The sequence below is a fragment of the Neurospora crassa genome, linkage group I, assembly GCF_000182925.2.
Source record: "Neurospora crassa OR74A linkage group I, whole genome shotgun sequence".
NCBI classification, from domain to species: domain Eukaryota; kingdom Fungi; phylum Ascomycota; class Sordariomycetes; order Sordariales; family Sordariaceae; genus Neurospora; species Neurospora crassa.
Window position 1 is genome coordinate 7,032,834 of NC_026501.1, and position 22,608 is coordinate 7,055,441.

General features: G+C 53.4%; 8 protein-coding genes across 8 annotated transcripts; 4 read left to right on the forward strand and 4 right to left on the reverse strand.

The window, feature by feature from the left end:
- The first annotated feature begins 104 nt into the window (after positions 1-104).
- On the forward strand, positions 105-2,603 carry NCU00829 (ferric reductase). The gene has a single exon (XM_959279.3). The coding sequence runs from the start codon at positions 447-449 to the stop codon at positions 2,484-2,486; it is 2,040 nt and encodes a 679-aa protein (XP_964372.3). The 5' UTR covers positions 105-446; the 3' UTR covers positions 2,487-2,603.
- A 733-nt stretch (positions 2,604-3,336) lies between these two features.
- Positions 3,337-5,003, forward strand: NCU00828 (peroxisomal membrane protein). The gene is made up of 5 exons (XM_959278.3): positions 3,337-3,657; positions 3,741-3,856; positions 3,928-3,954; positions 4,033-4,163; positions 4,273-5,003. The coding sequence occupies exons 1-5, from the start codon at positions 3,628-3,630 to the stop codon at positions 4,644-4,646; spliced, it is 678 nt and encodes a 225-aa protein (XP_964371.2). The 5' UTR covers positions 3,337-3,627; the 3' UTR covers positions 4,647-5,003.
- NCU00827 (hypothetical protein) lies at positions 4,912-7,171 on the reverse strand. Its single transcript, XM_959277.2, has one exon. It carries the CDS (start codon positions 6,887-6,889, stop codon positions 5,636-5,638), a length of 1,254 nt encoding a protein of 417 aa, XP_964370.2. The 5' UTR covers positions 6,890-7,171; the 3' UTR covers positions 4,912-5,635.
- A 1,272-nt stretch (positions 7,172-8,443) lies between these two features.
- Positions 8,444-10,192, forward strand: NCU00826 (hypothetical protein; the record flags this gene model as incomplete). The annotated part of the gene is made up of 2 exons (XM_959276.2): positions 8,444-9,529; positions 9,606-10,192. Exons 1-2 carry the CDS (start codon positions 8,473-8,475, stop codon positions 10,190-10,192), a joined length of 1,644 nt encoding a protein of 547 aa, XP_964369.1. The 5' UTR covers positions 8,444-8,472.
- A 382-nt stretch (positions 10,193-10,574) lies between these two features.
- On the reverse strand, positions 10,575-13,087 carry NCU00825 (hypothetical protein). Its single transcript, XM_959275.2, has 2 exons — positions 11,945-13,087; positions 10,575-11,873 (listed from the first exon to the last, which is right to left on the reverse strand). The coding sequence occupies exons 1-2, from the start codon at positions 12,870-12,872 to the stop codon at positions 10,765-10,767; spliced, it is 2,037 nt and encodes a 678-aa protein (XP_964368.2). The 5' UTR covers positions 12,873-13,087; the 3' UTR covers positions 10,575-10,764.
- A 108-nt stretch (positions 13,088-13,195) lies between these two features.
- Positions 13,196-16,483, reverse strand: hda-3 (histone deacetylase-3). The gene is made up of 4 exons (XM_959274.2): positions 15,827-16,483; positions 15,463-15,763; positions 14,853-15,394; positions 13,196-14,801 (listed from the first exon to the last, which is right to left on the reverse strand). Exons 1-4 carry the CDS (start codon positions 16,037-16,039, stop codon positions 13,881-13,883), a joined length of 1,977 nt encoding a protein of 658 aa, XP_964367.2. The 5' UTR covers positions 16,040-16,483; the 3' UTR covers positions 13,196-13,880.
- A 323-nt stretch (positions 16,484-16,806) lies between these two features.
- On the forward strand, positions 16,807-18,706 carry rpn-11 (regulatory particle, non-ATPase-like-11). The gene is made up of 3 exons (XM_959273.3): positions 16,807-17,203; positions 17,308-17,561; positions 17,623-18,706. The coding sequence occupies exons 1-3, from the start codon at positions 17,138-17,140 to the stop codon at positions 18,317-18,319; spliced, it is 1,017 nt and encodes a 338-aa protein (XP_964366.2). The 5' UTR covers positions 16,807-17,137; the 3' UTR covers positions 18,320-18,706.
- A 1,452-nt stretch (positions 18,707-20,158) lies between these two features.
- Positions 20,159-22,271, reverse strand: NCU00822 (hypothetical protein; the record flags this gene model as incomplete). Its single annotated transcript, XM_959272.2, has 3 exons — positions 20,159-21,408; positions 21,605-21,673; positions 21,763-22,271. 3 exons carry the CDS (start codon positions 22,269-22,271, stop codon positions 20,358-20,360), a joined length of 1,629 nt encoding a protein of 542 aa, XP_964365.1. The 3' UTR covers positions 20,159-20,357.
- Positions 22,272-22,608: the final 337 nt, after the last annotated feature.

The window sequence follows — 22,608 nt, forward strand, 5'->3', positions numbered from 1 at the left end:
GTGCCCGCCGTGGTCGAACCCCGGCGATGTGAAACCAACTCAAACACGCAATCGGATCCGTTTCGTTTTCTTTTTGGAGATTCCAGAACACGGGGCTTGTTCAAGATCGATACCTCTAGGGACTGGAGCTACCGGGGCAGCAAGCGACGCGAGGTCCGGTTGTTATGACTTTTTTGATCGAGTCGACCGGTTGTTTTCCGGGGTGGAACATTGAAACTTCCACTTGTTATATCCATTCCCTTTTCCGCCTCGACAATGAGTTTGAATCATCTCGACAACAGGTTATAGAATTACCGGGCAACGAAACAACAATAACAACTTTACCAACAGCCAGCCACCAACTACCACACGCAAAACAAGGGCAGGGCACCTAACATAAACCCCGACTTCAATTTGCCTGGCTCGCTCGACATCCAACGGCCAACGGCCATTCTCTCTATCCCATCATGACACCACCAAGTCAACCTCAGCTTTCCGCCAGAATGATCCAAAACTTCACCGGCCAATCTAACCTTGAGTGGCATTGGGGCTACGCCTACCGTGTGGTCCCGTGCCAAAGCGACCCCGGCTCGTGCGCCTACCTGGAAGTCGTGTACTCCGCTCACGATCGGGGGATGCTTTACATGGGCATCTTCTGGGCGACCATTTTGGGCATCTTGCTCGTTTGGGGTGTTCTAAGGCGACTTGGTGCTAGCGGGGGAAATGTCTCCAAGTATGAGATGCCCCTCGAGGAGGAAAAAGGGGCGCTTTCAACCGGGGAGGAGGTAGTCACCAAGCCTCGCTCGGTGGGGAGATTCACCAGGGCGATGAGGGCAGGGGGTGCCACGGGGAGGAGGTATCTCCTCTCAAGCCGCGGAGTAGTGAAGCCCGTTTTCGGCCAAGTCACCCGCCTCCAGGTTCTCATCCTCTTGGTCCTAGTCGGCTACCTCACCATCTGGACTTTCGTCGGCATCGTCTACGGCAAATGGATCACGCCCGTCAAGGGCCAGCCCGAGCACGTCAAAAACACGCGCACCTCCCTGGGGCCATGGGCCGACCGTATCGGCGTGCTCGCCTACGCCCTCACTCCGCTTTCGATCTTGCTCGCCAGCCGGGAATCCATCTTGTCCCTGATCACCGGCGTCCCCTACACCAGCTTCATGTTCCTCCACCGCTGGACGGGCCACATCATTCTCGTGCAGTCGATCCTGCACACCATCGGCTGGGTCGTCGTCGAGGCGCGCCTGTACCGCCCGCATCCGGACGTGTGGAACGCCTTCATCGCGCAGCCGTACGCCCGCTGGGGCGTGGTGGCGCTGGTGCTGCTTGTGCTGCTGTGGGTGGGCGCGCTGCAGTGGACCATCCGCCGCACGGGGTACGAGTTCTTCAGAAAGGCGCACTACGTCCTGGCTATGGTGTATATTGGCGCCGTGATTGGGCATTGGAAGAATTTGCAGTGCTTCTTGGTGCCCGGGTTGGTGCTGTGGTTTGTTGATCGCAGTGCCAGGCTGGTGAGGACGGCGTTGCTGCATTATGGGTATATCCCCAGCCAAGGCAGGGTCGGGTTCGCGGCGGCGCAGGCGGAGATAAAGTTTTGGAGGGACGAGAAGCATGGGGATGTGGTCAGGTTGGACTTTGCGCACCCGCAGAGGGCGTGGAAGGTTGGCCAGCATTTCTTCTTGTGCTTCACTGAGGGGAGCATCTGGCAGAGTCACCCGTTTACGCCGCTGTCGTGGCCGGTGGAGGACGGAAAGGGTACTGTCACGCACTCGTACATCTTGCGGGCCAAGGGCGGAGAGACGAAGAAGTTGGCCAAGATTGTGCAGGATAAGCTCGCTGGTGCGCTGTCGGAGAAGGCGGCCACCCCCACGACCCCAGTTATCCTCCAGGGCCCCTATGGTGAGAGCATTGTTGAGGGAGTGACCCCCGACGTCAACGTCCTCTGCATTGCCGGCGGAACCGGTATCACTTATGTGCTTCCCCTCTTGATCGACTTGCTTCGGGACAGGAACATGAACCCCGCAAGGAAAGTCGAGCTGGTTTGGGCCATGAAGAGGAGCGAAGACGTCCAATGGGTTGAGCCCGAGATGGAGGAGTTGCGCAGACTCGGTGCTGTCCACGGTCTGATCATTCGCATTTTCGTCACGGATGATGATGGTGATGATGATGATGATGATGATGATGCCGCAAAGAGGGCCGCATCGGTCACTGGCTGCCGTGGGGGGTCGTCGCAGGAGGATGATGGCAGCATCAAGAGAGCGCCGAGGGTGTCTGCCCAAAGAGCCAGCAGCTCCACGGCGAGAGGAAGGCCGGATGTGACGACAGTGGTCAAGGATTTCGTCGAAGGTGTTGCTCAAGGCTCCACACGCGTGTTTGGTAGTGGGCCTCCGGGCATGATTGGTGCGCTGAGAAACGTCGTCGCTGACTGCAACTCTGGCTCGAAGGTCTGGAAGGGCGAGGACCGCTTTGATGTGCGGCTCGTATGTGATGACAGACTGGAGTGGTAGTTTTCCTTGCTGTTTCTGATGAGATACCCCACTTTATGTTAGTTGCAATATTAGTGTATGAACAAACGACGAACTATGAGAATCCGATGCGCGTGAAGCCATTCTAATGAGACTTGCCCCATGTCGTGTGTACACTATGATGCTTGGAACAAGTAAACCAAATGATAGGGACGCAAATACTTTGGCTCTTCGATCTGGAGACTGGATGGCCACAGTCATATTGAACAAAGAGGGACTAGATATAGGTCAGATTTTTACACTACCTGTCATTCTCTTTGCAATTCATGGGCATCAATTGGGAAGATACTGCTGAGTGTCTCCCACCACGATTAACAACGGGAAAGAAATGTGGGTCCACCGTAATGTTGGGCAACGAGGGCGAACCTACCTAGTAGAGGCCCTTTCCTGAAATCAGATGCCCTATGATTGCAGGCACACAACATCGCTGGGCCAGATGTGAAGCGCAAGTATTCGTCGAGGTATTGACACGAGAACAAGATAGCTGGGACATGCAATAGGAGATGTGGTTGAATGGAAGATGTTGCCAAATTTGAAACGAATACAAGCGAAGTACAAGTGATTTTGGAAAGATAACGCCCGATTTGTCAAACATGTGCGGGCGGGACGAGGGACGGGACGAAGAGCCCGGGCGATTGCCCCTGGAAATTTCACATGCCATTTTGTACCTAGGCGCTGTGGGCATGCCCGATGCATGGGCCCCCGTTCGCTGAGTGACCACCCACTGGAGATCAGTTTTCTGCGGGGAAGCCCCCCCACCGCCTAAGTTCCACCGAAACCGACATGTGCCGTCGTCATTTCCACCTGCCGTGGATCTGCCCGGCGCGCGGGAGCCTGTCAACGAACCCAATTTGGTCCCGTCTACACTCCATACACTACACCGTGACCTGAGCATTGTTCCAACACTACCTTGGTATTTTCATCCCACCCGTTCGTGAAGTCTCATCTTTTTGTTCTCTTTCCGATCTCGACTCTCGCCGCATCCTTCCCTTAGCGCCGCCCAATGAGCTACATGTAGAATACGACCGACACCTTTTGCTATTTTCTCGAGCGTGTGCAGCGCGCACTCCCATTTCGTCATCCGTCCACTTTCCCAGCGAACCCCGTTTTGAGCCGAGGCACAATGTCCAGCACCGCTCTCGAGAGCCTCAAGGTGCGACCACAACAACGCCAAAGCCCCTGCGAAAAGGCGCCCCAAATCCGAGATCGCCGAAGTTGACACATTTGCGTGTACAGGCCTACGTCGAACAAATAATTCTTGACCCCAAGAATCGCGACATTCTTGCCATTGTCAAGGGTGCTCGCAATGGCGCCGTCTACGGAGCCAAGGTGCGGTTTCCGCACGCGCTGGTGTACGCCCACGTTCAGAGCCCACGACTTTGCTTTGTAACACTGAAACGAGACTGAACTGACGATGCGACAGCATGATGCTCCTATTCCGATCGGGGACGTGAGTTCACAATTTCCCTTTGCCCCTTTCCACTCCTACACGGACCTCCAGCTGACCATGTTCAAATCATTGCGCCAGTCTCCGTGAAAAAGCAAAACTCATCTTCCGCGCGACGAAAACCCACGCTACCAATCTGGCAAAGTTCGCGACCATATACAAGACCGTCTGCTATCTTCTACGACATTACGGGACAACGCCTGGCAAGGAAGGCAAGCAGATACCCATACCCCACCCCCTTTGCGACGGCGCCAAAAGTCGAGCGCATGACCCGAGAGGACGTTGGCTTACACGGTTCCCTCTGGGATAAAAAAAAAATAGGTCCATATGATAGCTTCTTCGCCGGTCTCCTCGGAGGCTACGTCGTCTTCGGTCAGCGATCGCGAAAGGGTAAAATCCCGAGCGTCAACCAGCAAATCGTCGTCTACGTCTTTGCGCGCGTGGTGCTGGCACTAGCCCGCCTGGCCGTCAAGCCCGGGTATGGATTGCCGGGCGTGTCCGAGCCCAACAACAGCACCGCTATCAGTCATTATGCTTGGCCGGTATTTGCAGCTGTGTCATGGGCTAGCGTCATGCACCTGTTTAGGTGGCATGATGCCGAGCTGCAACCGAGTCTACGCAGTAGCATGGTGTACATTTACAGAGACGCGGATACCTGGGATGGGTTGCGCAACTTCCTTTGGCATAATAAATAAGCGCGGCTCTACGTCCTGGAACATTGTTGGGATATCACACGGGTCGGTTACTGCATTTCATCTTTACATATACTAATCGGCGCACATATGGCTGGCTTTGGATCGCCAACCAAGAGGTCAAGATGGTCATTGTATGTTTTTTCATTATTTTCTTCCCAGCATAGGGAGTGGTTTGGATTACTGGGTGGACTTAGCGCTTGCAAGGGAATTAAACAGGCTTTTGGACTCGGCAATGCCAGTAACCATGTCAATGTGTTGCTAGGTGGTTCGATAATCACGCGTATCCCTCGTCTGTCTATTTGTAGTGCAGGATGCACTGCATAGGTACCTACATCTCAGCAGCATCTACATACCTCTATGCTTAAAAAACAAAAAAAAAAAAAAAAAAAAAAAACAAATGATGAGTCAAGTCCAACAATAGAACGCCGAGGAAAAGGAGAGCAAAGAAGTCGTGACAAGGAGAAAAAAGCAGCATGTTCAGGATATTGAAGAGTACCTAGGAAAGGTCTAAAAAGGGTCCGAATTCCCAACGTTAATATAATGTAGAGCAGCACGAGGACGCCCCTATGCAGGTATCTCTGGGTGACTGCATCGTCCATGTCAGCCGGTAGACGGCAGACGGCAGACGGCGTTTGATTCCGGCCCGACGCCGGCCTTGGTCTCCTTCATCGCATCTTACCTCTGTGCATGGATTTCGCGTTACCAGGCGCTGCCGGCATGGCCAGCACACCGCGATACTCCTTCTCCTGCAAGTGTGGAGTCACACGCCAACCCCTATGGTTGAGACATCCCGCCACTCCTCCATCCCATCCCAACCAGCATCATCAGATTTCTAGGTGTCGTTATACTCGTCACGCCCCGATTGTTTTGCCTCAGACGGTCTACCGCGACCGTTCAGATGTCGCAACCAGCACGTATCGTAGCCAATCTACAAAAGTCGTTCATTCGTTCGTTCCTTCGGCCGGGCTGTTCCCCCCTCAATTCCCAGCCTACCGGAATTCCCGAACCGAACCATGATGCGAGACGCTAGCAGTCGATTGCCCTGAACTCAGCTTCTCGATCTTCCGCTTCCTCCTCCTCTTGTTGATGCTGTCGATAGCCATAAGCACAGGAATCGTCGGCGAAAAGATCACGACTGCGCTCCATCCAAACGCCCGAGAATGCACAATCTTTCGTCCGATGTCCTTCGCAAACTGCCGTTTTCGCTCAGCCGTAGGCTTCACATGCTCAGCGTCGTCGTCAGCGTCGTCGTCGTCCCGACTGCCAGTGCTCGCAAACGCAGCGCTGTACTCTTCCCATCCGCCGGTCCACCGAAAGCCGTGCGAACTAGGCGACGGGTGGTACCAGTACGGGATCCTCAACCGCTCATCCTTGTCGCCGCTACAATCGCGCACCTCGACCTTCCATCCGTATCCGCGCATCTCCTCCATCAACGCCTCGCACGACTCGCTGATCTCCCGGATCGGCCCGTCGTACTGAATATTCACGACGATCTCCCTCAGCCGCGTGAACTCCTCTCGCAGCGCCGTGTCCATGCTGCCAAGCAAAATCTCGCGGTCGTGCGGCCGGACCTTCCAAAATGAATGCCCTGGCCCAGACCAGCTGAGATCGAACTCGACAACCTCAACATTCGGACACCTCCGCCAAAGACTCGGCAGCGCACCGGGCACCACGTTAGCGCGAAAGACCAAAGCATCAAGCTTGGCCGGAGACAGGCCCAGGAGGCCCTCGAATGACCGGCGCGTCGGCCAGTCCAGGTATCGCTGCCCCGCTCCCGAGTCAAGCGGGAACGGGATGCACAAGTGGCGGAGAGAGGTCAGGTTGCGCGTCCCAATTCGGTCGATGAAGCCGCGCATGACATAGTTGGACTGCAGCTGGGCGGAGGGGAACCGGCACAGGGCAGGTGGTGCCCGGAATTGGTTGTGCGAGTAGAAGACGGCGCTGGCTTCCGAGTGGATTTGTTTGCAGATGAGGAAGACGGTGAGCAGGCGGGAGGAAAGCGGCCAGCGCTTTCGCTCGTCGGCGTTGTCGAGGTGCACCCGCACCACTGCACCACTCTTGGACTTGTCGCCGTCTCTCTGATCGTTCCGTTCTTCGTCGGTAGAGGTATGAATAATGATGGGCTCCGGAAAGACGAGGAGGGACTCGTAGATCTGGTTGCGTATCTCGCCGGGAAGGCGGAAAAGGTTGGGAGGTTTGTTGTTGTTGTTGTTGTTGTTGGACATGGTGGACGTGAAAATCATGGTTGCTTTAGGGTTGCCGAAGTCGCCAGCCAAGTCCCCTTTTCTTCCGTGTCCCTTCCTTTTCTATGGCGGTGCCATTTGATACGAAGGGAAATCAAAATAACTGAGGCAGATTTGCTGATAAGAGAGTGAGAGAGAGGGGAGTCTAGGTAGAGACCAGGGCTGGATAGAAATGTGCGTGACTAGAGGCAGGTAGTAGGTAACAAGGTGCTGCGGTCGAGAGGAATAGGAAGTTGAAGGATGAGTCGTAAGATGGAGTGTGGGAGGGAAGGGCAAGAAAAGTCGGAGCCTTGGGGGAGGTGAGGAGATTCGAGGAGGGATCCATTAGGGTCGTGAGGGGTCTTGTCCAGCCAGACGGGATTGGCTGGATCAGCCCTACCTCGTGGCGATCCAACGGGAGGTCCCTGCATGCCAAGCGGACGGTTGTCACTCCTGTCACTGTGACCAGGGGCCACGGGGCCTGTCTGGCCCTCCATTATCACCATGTCAACAAAGGTCCCGGGAGACGGCTGTCAAAACGCCATGTCCGAGTCTCGACTCCCTTTGAGGAAATATGACCATAAGGGCCCATCGGACAGCTCATTACCGTGAAATGGCTTCACTGCCATAGCTAACACCTGCACGGTTCTTCTGGACGTAACAATGTGATGAGTGGGCGCTTATGCGCGATCGGCCAAGGGAGAGCGGTCCGAGTGGAAGTGGCCCTCGACCCGAATGGTACGCTATGCTGGCCCTAAAGTCCCTAATCATCACGAGTCTGTGGCTGGAGCCTCGAATTCATACCTCTAATATGCTGAGCTTTGCAAAGATAGGTACCTACCTGTCGAGATTGCAATGAGCTACTCAGCATCATAACCAAAGCCATTTGATAATCCTTTGCGATAGGGCTGGCCGGCTAAACATTCTAGCACATCATCAAGTCAGCGAGTCAAAGTCGAAAAAATTAGGTGCGGTCGTGATTGTTCAATGCTAACGAGTTCACAGAGTTGAGTCAAGAGCAGCACGACAGTCAGGCATGAGGCTCGTGAGGTTGTATCAACGCTAAGTACCGTACGCTTGCAGCTGTGATCATCAAAGGGAGTAACCGAAGCTCTCGTAGCACAGTATGACAGCATGTAAGGAGCCAATATCAAACCAAGAAACCCAAGACTTCTGGTATGCCCTCGGCCGGAAGCCCGCATTGAAATCCATGGGATAGGTGGTCGACTGGTGCGATACAAGGCGGCCAGACGGGTAGTGCATACGTGCTACCAAACAGTATGAACCACAAACACTGAATGCGCAAAATGACTGGCATAAAATGACTGCGTTTGCTTCTTGTACGGTTTTGTGTTTCGTGGGGCAAGCCGGCCAAAGCAATTCCATTTCTTCTCTTGTTGCTTGTTTCGGAATCGAAGAGGGGGGATATGAAAGCAAATGGTTTACGCTCACTTCCAAGCCTCCCTCAGTCGCGGGTTTCTCTCTCTGGCACTGGGCAATACCTTCTTTCTCGAAATTCAGCAGCAATTTCGCCCATCGAGGCCACAAAAATTAACGTCATTCGAGTCATCTATACGTGTATCTTTGGACTCTTTTGAACAAAAATGGCTTCGCCAACAACATCAACAGCATGGCTGACTCTCATGACGACAACCTGGTTCACGCCTAGCATTTCAACTTTCCCTGCCGCCAACTTCACGTGCCCCGAATTGTTCTTTGGTCACCAACAGCATGATGCTGACACTGGCGGAGGCTCTGAAAAATTCCACATTGACAGTCCTACACGTCAAGTTGCCGATTTCATAGTCACCGCCTTAGGTAGTGTTCAGACTAGCATAAGTTTCGCGTGTAGCTATCGGGTTGCTGCTGAGACTGGAGCTGTCTCCTCGGAAAACACCTCACGAGCCTCGACGGCATCACCTACACACACTACCAACACAGCCCCTCACCCTACCGCTACTCACGAACTCACCCACACAAAGACAAACGGAGGCGCGATCGCGGGCGCGGCTATCGGTGCGGCGCTACTGGGTCTCATGGTCGGAGCTCTTATCGGTTACTTTTGCCTGAGTGCGAAGCGTCGAAAGCGTCAGGACACTGTTGATCCTGACAATGAAGGTACAGCAATGACCACCTTCCTTCCCCCGGCCTCGTTGCCAAAGGAGAGATTATCATCCAAAAGCAGTGTCCGAAACGAGGCGTTGCTTTCGTCTACCGGCACTACTGGCGGAGGTAGTAGTAGCATCAACAACGTCCTGTCTGGCATCGGCATTCACGAAGGCGCCAGTGACGAGGAGATCAAATCGGAACTGTCTGCCCTCGGCTATCTCCTCCAGGAACACGTACAGAACAACTACCACCTTGACCCACTGGATGGCAGCAGAAACGAGGTCTTCAAACTTAACCAGGCTTTGGCAGATCCAGCCTTTGGTCTGGACAATCGCACCCACGCCCTGATTTTGAAGCTCTCCCAGGACCCGCAGACTCGATTCCCAGCCATTCGTCACTTCCTGGCGCTTACCATCTTTCCTGCCTTGGACTTGCACCATGTGCGCACTCACCCGGGTAGTGTCTCGCTTTTGCCGCGGCAGGTTACCTCCTTCCTCGAATCCATTCCTTCGTCAGCGGCAGGCATGGGAAAGAACTCCATGACGCCTCAGAGTAAGTAGCCCCCCAAATACCTCCAAATAAGTAACCAACCACCTTGGAACTAACCACCTACTTACAATGTATCCAGCCGCAACAGCCCTAAACCTCTGGCGCCGTCTCTCCGCTTCCCTCCTCCTCCCCATCCTCCTCGACAAGGAACCCTCCTCCAACCCCATCTCCCCTTCCATGTCCTCTCCCATCACTACCTCTACTACCAGCAACATCCTCCCCCCCGACGAGCACGACTACAACCCCAACCGCCACTTTAACTCCTCAACCACCACTACCACCGTCGCCGCCCAAGTAACCAGCCTCCGCGCCTCTTTGAACAAATTCCTGGGCATCTTTGTCCACTCGGACCGCCGAGCCATCTTTGATCAGGAGAGGAACCTGGAGGGCGTCATTCAGGAGTGCGTAAGTTTCGGGTACATGTTGTTTGCGCATGGGTGTGAGTGGCGGTTTGTGTTTGCTGCCCCTTGTCTTAGGGAACAAGGGGGAGCAGAAGAAGAACAAGAAGAAGAAGAAGAAGAAGAAGTGGGGGTGGGTATGCAGAAGGGAACGATGAGGCTCTTGGCGTTGCCGGGCTTGGAGAAGTTGGGAGATGGAAAGGGGGAGGTGTATAAGGTGCCAAAGGTTGTGGTTGAGGGGGAGACTGTGGCTGTTGAAGTTCCGTGATGATGAATTGCGTTCAGTTCACTCTTTATTTGTGCCACTCTTGAAAGACTGCCCCTGTGCGAGGGAGAAGGTCATGGCATTAGGTAGTACGCGCTTGCTTGGAGTTCAGGAAAACGGAATGGATGTGATTACCTCTATCGAAGGAGATGGAATTATCATCAATGCAACGTTCGGTTCAATTCATGCAAAGCTCGGAGTTGTTGTCTTGAAGATGACATATCCCAAGACCCGAGGTAGATGGGGCACCTCGACCCCATCCCGACGGCATTTTCCACCAATTTTTCGTACCTTAAAAACGAATTTGTTGCTAAGAGGGTTCTTTCAACTTCAAGGTAGTAGGGCCGAGACAGCGTAGAATGCGCTGAGAAGTACGGAGAATATCGTGAATTTAGATATATACCTAGAATCCATAAACCGCCTTTAATGTACCTAGCTTCCGGTGTCTTTACTTCTACAGCTTTACTGTGGATTCTAATGTACTAGACTCTAACTTTTCATCCCAACTGGAGTGTCATAGTCTTGTTGACTTGGTCCCAAGGGCATATCCTTTGCATTCCATCGCAAGCCCCTGCTCATAACCCCCCAAAACCCCTCCTCCTCCTCGTCGTCAACAGCCTCCACAACGCCCCTCTCAACTCCTCATTCTCATCACCATCTTTATCACTCCTCTGACCCTCAACGTCCTCATAAACCTCCCCAAACGGCACCACATCACCCCAGCACTCCACACCGTCCTTCTCCTCCCCCGGCATCTCTCCACTCACGAAATACCTTCTGACCACCTTCGCCATACAAACCGACGGCGCCGCCAGACTCGTGTGCCCCCAACTCCCTTTCTGCACCACCACCCTGGCCCCCTTGAATCCCTTTGCATTCTTTCTTGCACTGATCAATGGTGTAACGTTGTCAAACTCATTGCTGACGAACAACACTGGGTGAGCTGTCTGTACATCCTTGAACAGCAAAGAAGAATTGAACGGCTCCCAGCGAGGCCGGACAGTCCGCCCGGCGCACAACAGCCGAACAGAAGCTTGCACCGCTCCAGCGGCCTGGGAAATATTTAGTAGCTTTTGGGCATAGAGAGCAAAGGCGTGAGGGGTGGAGGTAAAAGGTAAAGCGTCGGAACACATGACTGCCGGGAAGACGTCGGGGTTACCTGCTTCTTCTTTGGGGATGAAAGTGAGAGGAGGTGTGTCGTCTTGGTCGCCGGCTTCGCAGGTGGTCGGAGAGGAGGGAGCCGGTGGTGGATAGTCGGAGAGGGTGTATTTGTGGTAGGGGAGGGCATCGCCGGCTTCGAGACTCGATAAGACACGGGCGATGTGGGGGAAGCGGAAGATAGGTTGGTAGAGGGCTGTGGAAAGCATGCGGCGGATGTGGGAGTAGGTTACTAGTTGAGGGACGTGATAAGGTTTGGTTGAAGCTAGAGATGGAGATGACGGGTTGGATGGGGTTCCAGAGGGAGATGGGAGCTGGCCCTGAGGGATGACAATGGGGTGCGTCCGGAGCTTGGTGAGTAGGGTGTCGAGACGCGACTTGATTGCGTTGGGGGAAGAGTCGTAAAAGGCACAGCGATCGGGACCAGCGGAATGACAGAAGGTGAAAAAGGCCTGCATAACTTTGTCGGTATCATGTAGGAAGTTGATATATGTGCCGTTGTACCAGTCCTCGTAGTCGACGTTGCCTGTCATGGTTCAAGTCAGCAAGCTGCATCGAAGCAAGTAAACCTCCCGGCTCTTTCTGGGTAGAACTCACCATCATTGACCATCCTCTCAACCCTGTCCGGATACATAGCAGCAAATGTCCCACCCAGCACCGTCCCATAGCTGAACCCCCAGTACTTCAGCTTCTCTTCCCCCATAGCTTCAAGAATCGCGAGCATATCCCTAGCATGGTACGCGGTACTGCTATGCTCCAAAATCCCCGACTCTTCGAGATTTCGCTCGCAAACCTGCGAGTACGCAGCCGCCCGAGCAAAGGCTTCGAACACGGTCCCTTCATGGGCATCCACGACACCTGGGTCCTGCAAATCCCAGTAGACACGATCCTGTGTCGAAGCCCAACAGTCAATCCGCGGCGTTGAGGCACCGACACCCCGTATATCCCAACTGACAATATCGTGGTTGGTGCCCACGATAGTTTGCAGGTTTCGCCCGTGGTCGCGGAGTGACCAAATCCCCGATCCTCCTGGTCCACCGGGGTTGAAGACAACAGGCCCTCGGTAGTCGGGGCTGTTTGAAGGCACGGCAGCTCGGAGACGGACGATGGCCAAGTTGACGCGCCGTTCTGAAGCAGAGCTATTAGTTGCTTCTGGTTGCTGCCAGTCCATGGGGAGGTTGAGTCGCGCGCAGTCAAGTTCGTCGTCGTAGCATGGGTGCCATTGAATCGGTGATGGACCGGGTGTAATATCTGCCCAGTTAAACTCCTTATCTTCCTTCTTCTGGTCCTTGTTCAGCGGGTAGACTGTGTTGGTAGTGGACCAATTTGGTCTTGCTGTCCAGGAAAGCGCGGACAAATCTGACAACGATAGCACCACCAGTATGGCTAGTGCTACAGCTGTACATAATCGTGCAATCTTTGTGATTTCCGAATGCGTTCTTTGGTTCAAAGGATGCCGCTCACTGATGGCAGACACCCGGTGACCCGCTCCTTGTGTCCTGCCCATCGTAAACTTGCTCACCATGGGCGCCTCTGGAGGATTCCTGCTGGTTTAGACACTGACAAGTCCATCAGGGTTGAGAAGAAGACGAACAGGAAGAATTTAACGAGGGCGCTATCACTTGTATCTAAAGTAGTAATGTGGATATGCTAAACACCAGCTGAACTCTTTGCTGTACGACTCGAGGATTTGCCATAATTGGACCCGTCGGGGTTGTTGATCATTTCTCAGAAGTCTTTGGCGCCATTGAAAGTTGCTTTTCAGCTGACGGCTAGATCAAGCAATCCAGATTGGCTGGCACCAGAATCTGGCAATCCCACTCAAGGTATGCGTTGGTACCAAACATACTGTAGATAACTCCTGCATACCCCTACGTACGTGTGAAGTAATGGAGGTTGTGTATGTACACTATTCTAGAGTCCAAGGGTCCAGTCCCTCGTTCTCCGGATAACGAAGGTTGAGGAAACGCCCCAATAAAGAAGCCGCTAATAGGAACTGGCGGGGATAAACTGCACGCCCGATTGGACTTTGTCCTGATCCGCAGGGCAACCCCGCATGATACAACGCGATGTCTGAAGTGGAGGCCGGGGCATCTTTGGCGATCCAGGATCAATCAAGCTCTTCAGGAGACGAGGGTGAGGGAAGTGGCACAAGTTTAATCAAGCGTTCACCACTTAGTGAACATCCCTGGCTTCCAAACCACAATCACATATCAGCAAGCCATGTTTAGCTAAAGTCACCTTTATTAGACGCTTAACTTGTAGAAACTTTTCCGAAACATGGAAAAAGAAAAGAAAAGGAAAAAAAAAAAAAGAAAAAAAAAGAAAGAAAAAACACAAACAACAAAGAGCCTGGATGTAATGTGGGGGAATCATTGAAAACAACATTTTCCTCGTCACAACACCCCTAAATCCCCAAACGCCAATGCCAATCATGCTCATGGGATAACACAACTGAAATTTGCCGACGTACTCAGGGCCCGATTAGTCCGAGCTATCAGACGTACTGAGTGTTTGTTCGGGGGGTTGCGTCCTATTCTTGAGGCTTATCGGCCTCCTTTTCCTTGTCATCTGTTGTTGCTGCCGGTGCCTTGTCGGATGCCTCCTCGGCAACCTTGCTTGGCTCTTCTGCCACTGGCTTCTCAGTGTTGGCGTCTGGTACCGGCGAGGCGGCCTTGGGAGAGGCTGCTGCTGCTGCTGCTGCCTCGGTAGCAGGCTCCGCAGTGGCGGCGGCGGGACTTGGCCTGCGCTCTGCCTCCGGCTCCGGAGCAGGGGCAGTCTCGATTTCCTCGGTCTTGATCTCCGCCTCAGGTTCTGCAGGCTTCTCATCGGCCTCGCCCATATCCACATCGCCATCTTCGTCAACTTTGGCCGCAGAGCTTACTGCAGGCTGCGCGGCTGTCGTTGCGGGGGCTTCGGCTTCAGGTTCAGCGGCGGCCGGTTGGGCTTCGTCGTTATCGATCATGGTCTCATCGTTGTCGACAGCAGTAGGCTCCGCTGGCTTAGCGGCGGCCGCGGCGGCGGTGGCGGCAATCGAGGGCGGAGCTGGTTCTCCAATATCAAGATCCATGTCCTCCACGGCCTTGGGGTTCTTGAAGTCGAGAATGGACCGGCGCTGCGGTCCGTTCGGCTTGAACACACCATTGGCTTGAGCCATGTCCTCGTCATCACTTTCTTCAAACTCGTCTTGCCTAGCTCTCTCCTTCTCCCATTGACGCTGTGTCCGCCGGACATCCTTGTTCTCGTCCTCATCCATGTCGTCAAGCTCGTCTTCCTGATCGTCTGACATACCGAAGCCCTGACGCGGAACGTCCTGCATCTGGACAGAGGGAACTGGGGCGGTCTTCTTCAGGTTTTCTATCACTGATATCTTGATCTTCTCCAGGTACTCTGGGCTGTTGGCGTTCTCCATATTGGAAGAACGCACATCAAGCTCGTAGTCGGGACCGTAATACTAAGAGTTTGTTAGCAAGGCGGCAAGCCATAATGGAACTAATCCACTTACGTCGTAGTACTCGTTGTAAGGAAGGACTGGGTTCATCTCAACACCAACCAAACGGCCGGTTTCGTAGGCCCAAGTCCTTGCGACGTTGCGCATGGTGTAGCCACCTCCGCCGAGAACCAGAGTGGGTAGTCCAAAGCTCCGCACGTAATTAACGCAGTTGGCATGGCCACGCATGCTCAAGTTAAAGCAGCCAAGACGATCACCGGACAAACTGTCACCACCGCATTGGAGGACAACAGCCTCAGGTTGGAAGTATTGCATGACAGCGCTAATGACGGGCTGGAAGATGGAGCTGTAGGTGGTGTCGTCAATCCCATCGCGGAGGGGGAAGTTGACGGCATAGTTCTTGCCGGAACCGATACCAATGTCGCGCAACTCGCCGGTACCGGGGAAGTACTCGCCGTACTTGTGGAAGGATACGGTCATGACGCGATCCGTCGTGTAAAAGGCTTCTTCGACACCATCGCCGTGGTGCACATCGATGTCAATGTAAAGAACGCGCTTCTTGAAACGCAGGAGCTCTAGGATAGCCAGGACGATATCTGTTCGGTGTAGTAGGTAAGCATGGGTGGCGTCGTACGGGTTCCAGGAAATTGTGAAGGCCACATACCATTGACATAGCAGAAACCGCTAGCCTCGCTCTTCTTGGCGTGATGCAAACCACCGGCCCAGTTGATGGCGATGTCGCACTTGTCCCTATTCAAGCGAGCGGCACCCTCCATACTTCCGCCGGCACTGATGCCGCAGAACTCAAACAGGCCGTCGAAAACGGGACAGTCATCGCCAACATTGTACTTGCCCTGCTCGCGCATGAAGCCGTCCATGTTGTCGGGGGTAACCTTTTGTAAAAACTCAATGTACTCGTCGGTGTGAAACTGTGTCATTTCGGCAGTAACGGCTGGTTTTGCACGCTAACACAGAGAGGGTCAGTTTGTCGTTGACCAAGGCCAGTACCCCCAACACAGCAAACTTACGTAGACCTCGAGAAACTTGTACACGTTGTAGTTCATGACCAGACTGTGGGCAAGACGGATACGATGGGGCTTCATAGGATGGCCGGTCACGTAGGCATAGTTGCCAATGTCGGAGTCGTAGAAGTAGGCGACCCGCTTCTTGTCATTGTGGACGACGGTATACAACGGCTCGTCACGCGCGACTCCGGCGGGATCGGTGAATGTGGAAGGCATGGTGGGCAGATGTTGCCGGGTTGCCCGTTGTGTTGTGTTGCGTTGCGTTGGCGGATACGGAGGACTATTGCGGTACAATCCGGATTGTGGGTTGGATGGTGTGTGTGTGTGTGTTGTGGTGGTGGATATCACGTCCAAGTATGTAGAAGTTATCGCTGACCGGGAGACGCTGGGATGGGAAGGACCCCGTCGTGAAAGGAAATGTTCAGGGTCGCCGGGCTGAATGGGGGAAACACGTGTTGAGGTTTCGTGGTATTGATAGAATGACAAAGTATGATATAGAAATATCCCCGTGATGTGGCAAATCACCTGGGCGGTATCGTCATGGCTTGCCAGCAACGAAAAGAAAGATGGTGTTTAGTTCGAGCTCGGTTCCTGACGCCGGGGTGTCTGTCACTGAGTGGCAGAATTGCTTGTACGAGCCACGGCACAACGCTGAGGTCGGTGCGTGAAGCCGTGGGCGGACAGGCGGGGGAGAAAGCGCAAGCACCAGCAACCCCAACGGGCGAGTGGGGTATAATTGAGCTGTTCTCCATTCTCCAATAACTTTAGTAACCAATCAGAAAACGGATTGTGCACCTGACGTCCTGTCGGCAGGCAACGTCGAACCTTCCAAAAAAGCGCCAATACTTATGAAGTCAACCGCTTTGCCTGCCGATTTGCAAACCAGATAAGATTATGTAATCCACAGCTTCCAGCTCAAGGGAACCTTCCGTCACCGGGCTGGCCTGCAGTGGACTTTGTGGCAGTTGGCGTTGCAGGCTGCCACAGCTTGTCGTCAACGCCGCCGCCAGCCAGCTGCGGCAAGCTCCCCATAGGTGCTGCATGCTCCATGCTCCAACCTGACGCGGTAGGTAGGTAGAGAGGTACTCAACCCACCAACCTAAACAACAAACCGCCCCGTCTCCCGTCTTGTCATCGACGACATCCCACTTCGACTTTACAACGAAACCGCCACCGTTTGCATCGCAACCCTCCATATACTTCTGCGCGACGTCATTACACCCGAGGAACGACGCCGATATTAATTTCCAACACCCCCGTCACACAGCTACGTCAACATAATACACTACTCTCCAACCAACAAACACATTCAAGATGGATCGCATGCGCAGCTTGTTGGGCGGCGGCCTGGGAATGGGCGGTGCCACTGCGCCAGGAGCCGTATGTTTGTTCCCATTCGCAAATTGAACAACAGAACCGCAGGCTTGCTTGGTCTGGCGTGAAGGTGACAAGGGCATGATGCTAATGTGCTGGGTTCTGGTCAGGACAACACCAACCTCATCGACAACTCGGAAACCGTCTACATTTCCTCCCTAGCCCTCCTCAAGATGTTGCGCCACGGTCGCGCTGGTGTGCCCATGGAAGTCATGGGCCTGATGCTGGGCGAGTTTGTCGATGACTTTACCGTTCGCGTCGTCGATGTGTTTGCCATGCCCCAAAGCGGTACTGGTGTCAGTGTAGAGGCTGTCGACCCCGTCTTCCAGATGAACATGATGGACATGCTCAGGCAAACGGGAAGGTGAGAGGATACTCAGCTCAACTTGACCTTTCACCACCCACTAATGTATTTCCCTTCGCAGGCCCGAGGCCGTCGTTGGCTGGTACCACTCGCATCCCGGTTTTGGCTGCTGGCTTTCGTCGGTTGATATCAACACCCAACAAAGTTTCGAACAACTCAACTCCCGTGCGGTCGCCGTGGTTATTGACCCCATTCAGTCCGTCAAGGGCAAGGTTGTGATTGATGCTTTCCGTCTCATCAACCCCCAGTCGCTCATGCTGGGTCAGGAGCCCCGCCAGACGACATCCAACTTGGGACATCTCAACAAGCCTTCCATCCAGGCCCTCATCCACGGCCTGAACAGGCACTACTACTCGATCGGCATCAACTACCGCAAGACCGCCTTGGAGGAGAACATGTTGATGAATCTGCACAAGCACGTTTGGACCGAGGCCCTCGAAATGGAGGACTTCCGCTGCGAGGGATCGAGGACGAAGGAGAGACTCGACCGCCTGGTTAGCCTTGCTGACGGCTACGAGAAGAGAGTCAAGGAGGAGACAGAGTTGACCAAGGACCAACTCAAGACACGCTATGTTGGCAAGGTGGATCCCAAGAAGCACTTGGAGGATGTCGGACAGCAACTGATCGAAGACAACATTGTTGCCGTTACAAGGCAGATGATCGACAAGGAGGCGACCATTGCGAAGAAGGATACCCCCGCTGGGGCCAATGGCACCACACATGGCGACCAGATGGAGGTCGAGGAGGAGCAGCTATAGGTACCTACCTAACCAAAAGGACAAGCATGCATGACGTTTTTTCTTTGCAGGCGCATACCTCCGACTTGTGATTTTGTATGACTAGGCGTTAGGTATAAGGATGGGCAGCTAGACCGGTAGCCATGTTCAAGATTCGGTTTTCCTTTTCAGTGAATGGGGTTGTCTGTTCAGGTACAGACCTGCAGTGACTGGTTTACGGGTTCGTGGCTAGTGGTGTAAGTGACATCAATTTCTCTTTGTTTCCGATTCTGTACCTGAGTTGATGCCACAGGAATGAGTGCACCACGTCTTTGTGCGCGGAAAGGTGTTCTTGGTTACACACCATTGTCCTTTGACAGATGCTCTGCACAGCGTTGCCATGCCCATAATTGCATTGTTTACTTGTGGTGTTCGTGACACAGGCTCGTCTCTTGGAGGCTTCTCATCCGAATATAAATGTCGAAGAACCTCTCACACTTCCAAATGCGTTCTGTTTGTCATCCACAAAACACCTACAGTCATACAACAACATTGGACCACTGCCAACGACAAGTCAAGATGGGTTTTACAGCTTACCTGAAGACGATCCTCAGCGATTTGTTGCGCGGTCCGCAACCCAACAAGAACCAACATGCTCAAAGACACGGTAACAAAGCCAGCGGCCGCAATGGCAGCCGGAAAGGAAGCCATCAACATAAAACGATGCTAACTCGAAAAGGCCAGCACCAGGGGACCACCACCCCCAGAACTACACAGGAAAAGAGGAACCATCGGTACCTACCTCCCAATCCTCCCAATCCTCCTCCTAATTCCCCACGTCCCCGTCCAATTCGTCTTCCTCAAAACCCCCCTCCTGCCCCTCCTCCCTCCCCTCGCCCAAGACCCATTCGCCTTGGTGTCGAACCAGGAGAACCCCAAGCTAACAATACAGCGCAAGTTGAAGTCAACCAAAAGAGTATCCCTATTTGGCCCGCCTCAGCACCGGCTGCCTCGTTGCCTCCTCCGGTCGCACTGTCATCGATTTTTGAAGCTTTCGATCGAGATGGAGCTAGAGATAATTACCTTCACCAGAGGCCAGGCCTGCCACTAGACACCGTCACTCTAGCTGCTTGGGAAGAAGGTCTTCAAGCCCCGGTGCCGCCGGCCCTGTTACCGGTAAGAATGGCAAGTCCCGCTTTTTCGTGTGCATCAGCCAGTTCGGAGGATACCATTGCGCTGATTGACTATGAAATTGAGAGTTGGCAGTGGTTATCTTTGGAGCAACAATCCGTCGAGACAGGTTCTTATCTGGGTTCTGGGGTTGATATCGATAGTGCGGCTGAGTCAAGTGGGATATGGACCCCAGCTGGTTTTTCTTGTTCGACTGTGGCTTCTTCGATTGCTTCTATTCCTGCTCTTTCTTTTTCTGCTTATTCCGCTTGTTCGTCAAACAAGAGCGGGACTCGGTCTTCGAGGAGACGGAGTATCAAGCGTGTATGTGTTCCGCCCCCTTGGAAGAGTGGTTGGAATGAAAGCTTTGTGAGGCAGAGGGAGTATCCTGACTGGATCTAGATGATAGGTAGGTAACGGTAGAATGTTCGGTCTTGGGTTCGGTTTGTCGGGTTACTCAATTTCTTAGGTTCAGGGCGGCTTTTTCTTTTTTCTTTGCATTTTCGACATATTTGAGGATATACCATACATCCAAGTGACTAGTAAAAATAGATTGTTGAATGAAATTCAAGATACCTGCTATCAGAACCCGTTTTTGCCGTCCGTCATGCTTAAAAACGTACGTACCAAAGAAAACTTTGGATTTACCAGTGAGATCGCTCGTTGCACTTCGCTCCATTATCCACACATATCAAGTAAAGACCCTTAAATGCTAATAAAATTTCCAACATTGAGCAATGCAGGACCTCTACCTACGCGAAGAAGAACTAAGAAGAAACAAAATAACGCAGTACAAAAAGCAAGACTGACCCGACATGCCTCGAGATATCCATCCATTCCTTCATAGTAACATGGCCAACACATCCCGATCCCCTTTTCCTTCGTGCCCTGTCTTCCCTTCAGGAAACACTCAAAGCGGCCTCCCGCTCCTCCTCTTCAAATGCCTCCTAGCATGCCCCTCGCCCGCCGCATAACTCTCTGCCCTCTGCCCACCCTCTCTCCGCACCGCCGAGTACACCAACGAACCGTTCTCGCATCTCGTCCCCTGAGACACCTTTTGAGAAACGGCCCACCCGTTATCGCACACGCCAAAGAAGTCATCACCGAAGCAGACGGCTACTTGACCCTTCTCGCACTGCTTCTTCTTTTCTCCCGAGCCACCTTCATCTCCACCAGAACCAGAGCCAGCAGAAGCTGAAGCTGAAGCACCTGATGAAACATTGGCAGTTACCGTTACCTTGACCGTCATGGTTTTTGTTACCTCTATTGTGGTCTTTTCTCCAGCCCCGGCTCCAGTTTCGGTAGCATTAGCATCATCATCACATTTCCCTCCTCCGGGGCCGGACTCGACACCACCGGTAGCGCTAGCCGTAGCAGTTGATGCTAGCCCATCGCTAGGGGCAGTGATGAACGTGCCGCTAGCATCAACGTCAGTGGCCTTGGCATCGCCGCTGGCGCTGGCACTGGCACTGGCACTGGAAATAGGAGCGACCGTCGTCTCGGTACCAGTAGCAGCAGCTGAAGCGGAGGTGGTGGTGATGGTGGTGGTGGTAACAGCCGGTGGCTTTCCCGTGCCAGTGCCAGTGACAGTAACAGAAGCAGAAGTAGTACCAGCGTTGACTTCTTCTCCTCCTCCAGTAGGAGCAGCACCGCCTTTGCTGATCGTCTTGGGATTGTCCTCGAACACGGGCAGCGTGTCATTATCAATTTTGGGACACAAATTCAACCCAGTCGGAGCAGGGTCTGGTTTGCTAAATGGCCTTTTGAGCTGGTTGATGATGCGACCGTACTTGCCCGGGTTGGGAATATTGACGACGTTTGCCGCTCCGCCGCCGGTCACGCAGCCGTCGTAGCCGGGAATGCCCTTTTGTTTGGGGATGTTGGCGATGAAGATGTTGGGGAGAGACTCGTACTTCTCGGGAGAGGGTTGGCCGCCGGTGATTTCGACGGGGGCGCAGTTCCTGTTTTAGTTGGGGAAGAGGGGCAGTGGTTAGTGTAGGTAAGTACAGTACTTGGCGTTTGGTCGGCAGGTTGATGTGAAGGGAAAGTGCTTTAAGGGGGAGCGAGGTAGTGGATATGGTTATAGGGAAGGTGCTGTGTGCGGCAGGGAGAAAGGTGGAAAGAGGGGTTGATGAAAGCGGAGAAAGAACAACTTACATGTACATCTCCCTCTGTCCAAGTTTATTGAACCACGTCCAGGCAAAAGTTGCTTTACCTTGTGGCAGACTATGGCATCAGGTGAGTGTGTATGAGTTAGCCACTGTTCTGCCGATGCTACTAACATTGGGTACCTCAATTTGAACTGATGAACTTACAAGTCAGGAATAGGAATCAGAAACTCTCGAGTGCAGTCAATGCCAGAATCATTGTTGCAGAAATCGGTGTTCAATCTTTGTTGCGCATCCTTCGGGCGACCTTCGGTAGGTAAGTTATTGGCCTCGTCGTGAAACTCCGCCGGGCATCCGCCAATAATGGTGTAAATAGTCTTGAATGTGGCCGATGTGTTCCATGATCCGTTGGACTTCTCTGGGTCGTCGTACGAAACGCTGAACTGGCAGGAGCCGCCGCCATGCTGAGCACCGCCGGTAAACTGGACGAGTTGGACATCGCCTGCCTTGACTGTGGTAGCATTGCCGGCCTCATAGCGGTTTTGGCATGGGTACAGGTACTTCACTCCATCCAGAGGATCGACTTGAAGTAGTGTATCTCCCTTGTAAAGATTGTAGGAAGGTGGGGTTCGCATCACCATATGTCCTTGGACACTGGTAAAGAGAAGAAGTGCGGCAGTAGCCGTGCTCGTACTGAACTTGTTGACGTGGACCATCTTGTGAGTTGACGTGATGAGCGATGAGAAGGGAACTCAGGCAAGATACAAGGGTCCCGGACGCGATATTTTATACAAGACTTGGGGTTACAAATGGGCTGGTCACCAGGACAAGGATGTATAGCAACGGACGCATTTCACATATTGCAAGGTGAGCCATGGGAGCAAACATCTCGAGGTCGATTAGGTAGATTAGACGCCCATCGTGTCAAGTCTGGTTCGGTCATGTATCAGGCGCCGCATCGTAACTCGTTCAAACGACAATGAAAAATCTGGGGAAAAGAGAGAAAGGGAGAATATGGAAACTTGCAAGCGCATCCATGGGCGGATAGGGGTC

Bases quoted from the DNA above. Each gene is read 5' to 3' on its own strand.
- NCU00829 (XM_959279.3), top strand. From the start codon at position 447: ATGACACCACCAAGTCAACCTCAGCTTTCCGCCAGAATGATCCAAAAC.
- NCU00828 (XM_959278.3), top strand. From the start codon at position 3,628: ATGTCCAGCACCGCTCTCGAGAGCCTCAAG. The intron at 3,658-3,740 runs GTGCGACCACAA...TTGCGTGTACAG, and splicing joins CCGCTCTCGAGAGCCTCAAG to GCCTACGTCGAACAAATAAT. The intron at 3,857-3,927 runs GTACGCCCACGT...ACGATGCGACAG, and splicing joins CGGTTTCCGCACGCGCTGGT to CATGATGCTCCTATTCCGAT.
- NCU00827 (XM_959277.2), bottom strand. From the start codon at position 6,889: ATGATTTTCACGTCCACCATGTCCAACAACAACAACAACAACAACAAA.
- NCU00825 (XM_959275.2), bottom strand. From the start codon at position 12,872: ATGGTGAGCAAGTTTACGATGGGCAGGACACAAGGAGCGGGTCACCGG. The intron at 11,874-11,944 runs GTGAGTTCTACC...GAACCATGACAG, and splicing joins TGAGAGGATGGTCAATGATG to GCAACGTCGACTACGAGGAC.
- hda-3 (XM_959274.2), bottom strand. From the start codon at position 16,039: ATGCCTTCCACATTCACCGATCCCGCCGGAGTCGCGCGTGACGAGCCG. The intron at 15,764-15,826 runs GTAAGTTTGCTG...TCTCTGTGTTAG, and splicing joins ACAAGTTTCTCGAGGTCTAC to CGTGCAAAACCAGCCGTTAC. The intron at 15,395-15,462 runs GTATGTGGCCTT...TACACCGAACAG, and splicing joins CGGTTTCTGCTATGTCAATG to ATATCGTCCTGGCTATCCTA.
- rpn-11 (XM_959273.3), top strand. From the start codon at position 17,138: ATGGATCGCATGCGCAGCTTGTTGGGCGGCGGCCTGGGAATGGGCGGT. The intron at 17,204-17,307 runs GTATGTTTGTTC...GGTTCTGGTCAG, and splicing joins GTGCCACTGCGCCAGGAGCC to GACAACACCAACCTCATCGA. The intron at 17,562-17,622 runs GTGAGAGGATAC...TTCCCTTCGCAG, and splicing joins ATGCTCAGGCAAACGGGAAG to GCCCGAGGCCGTCGTTGGCT.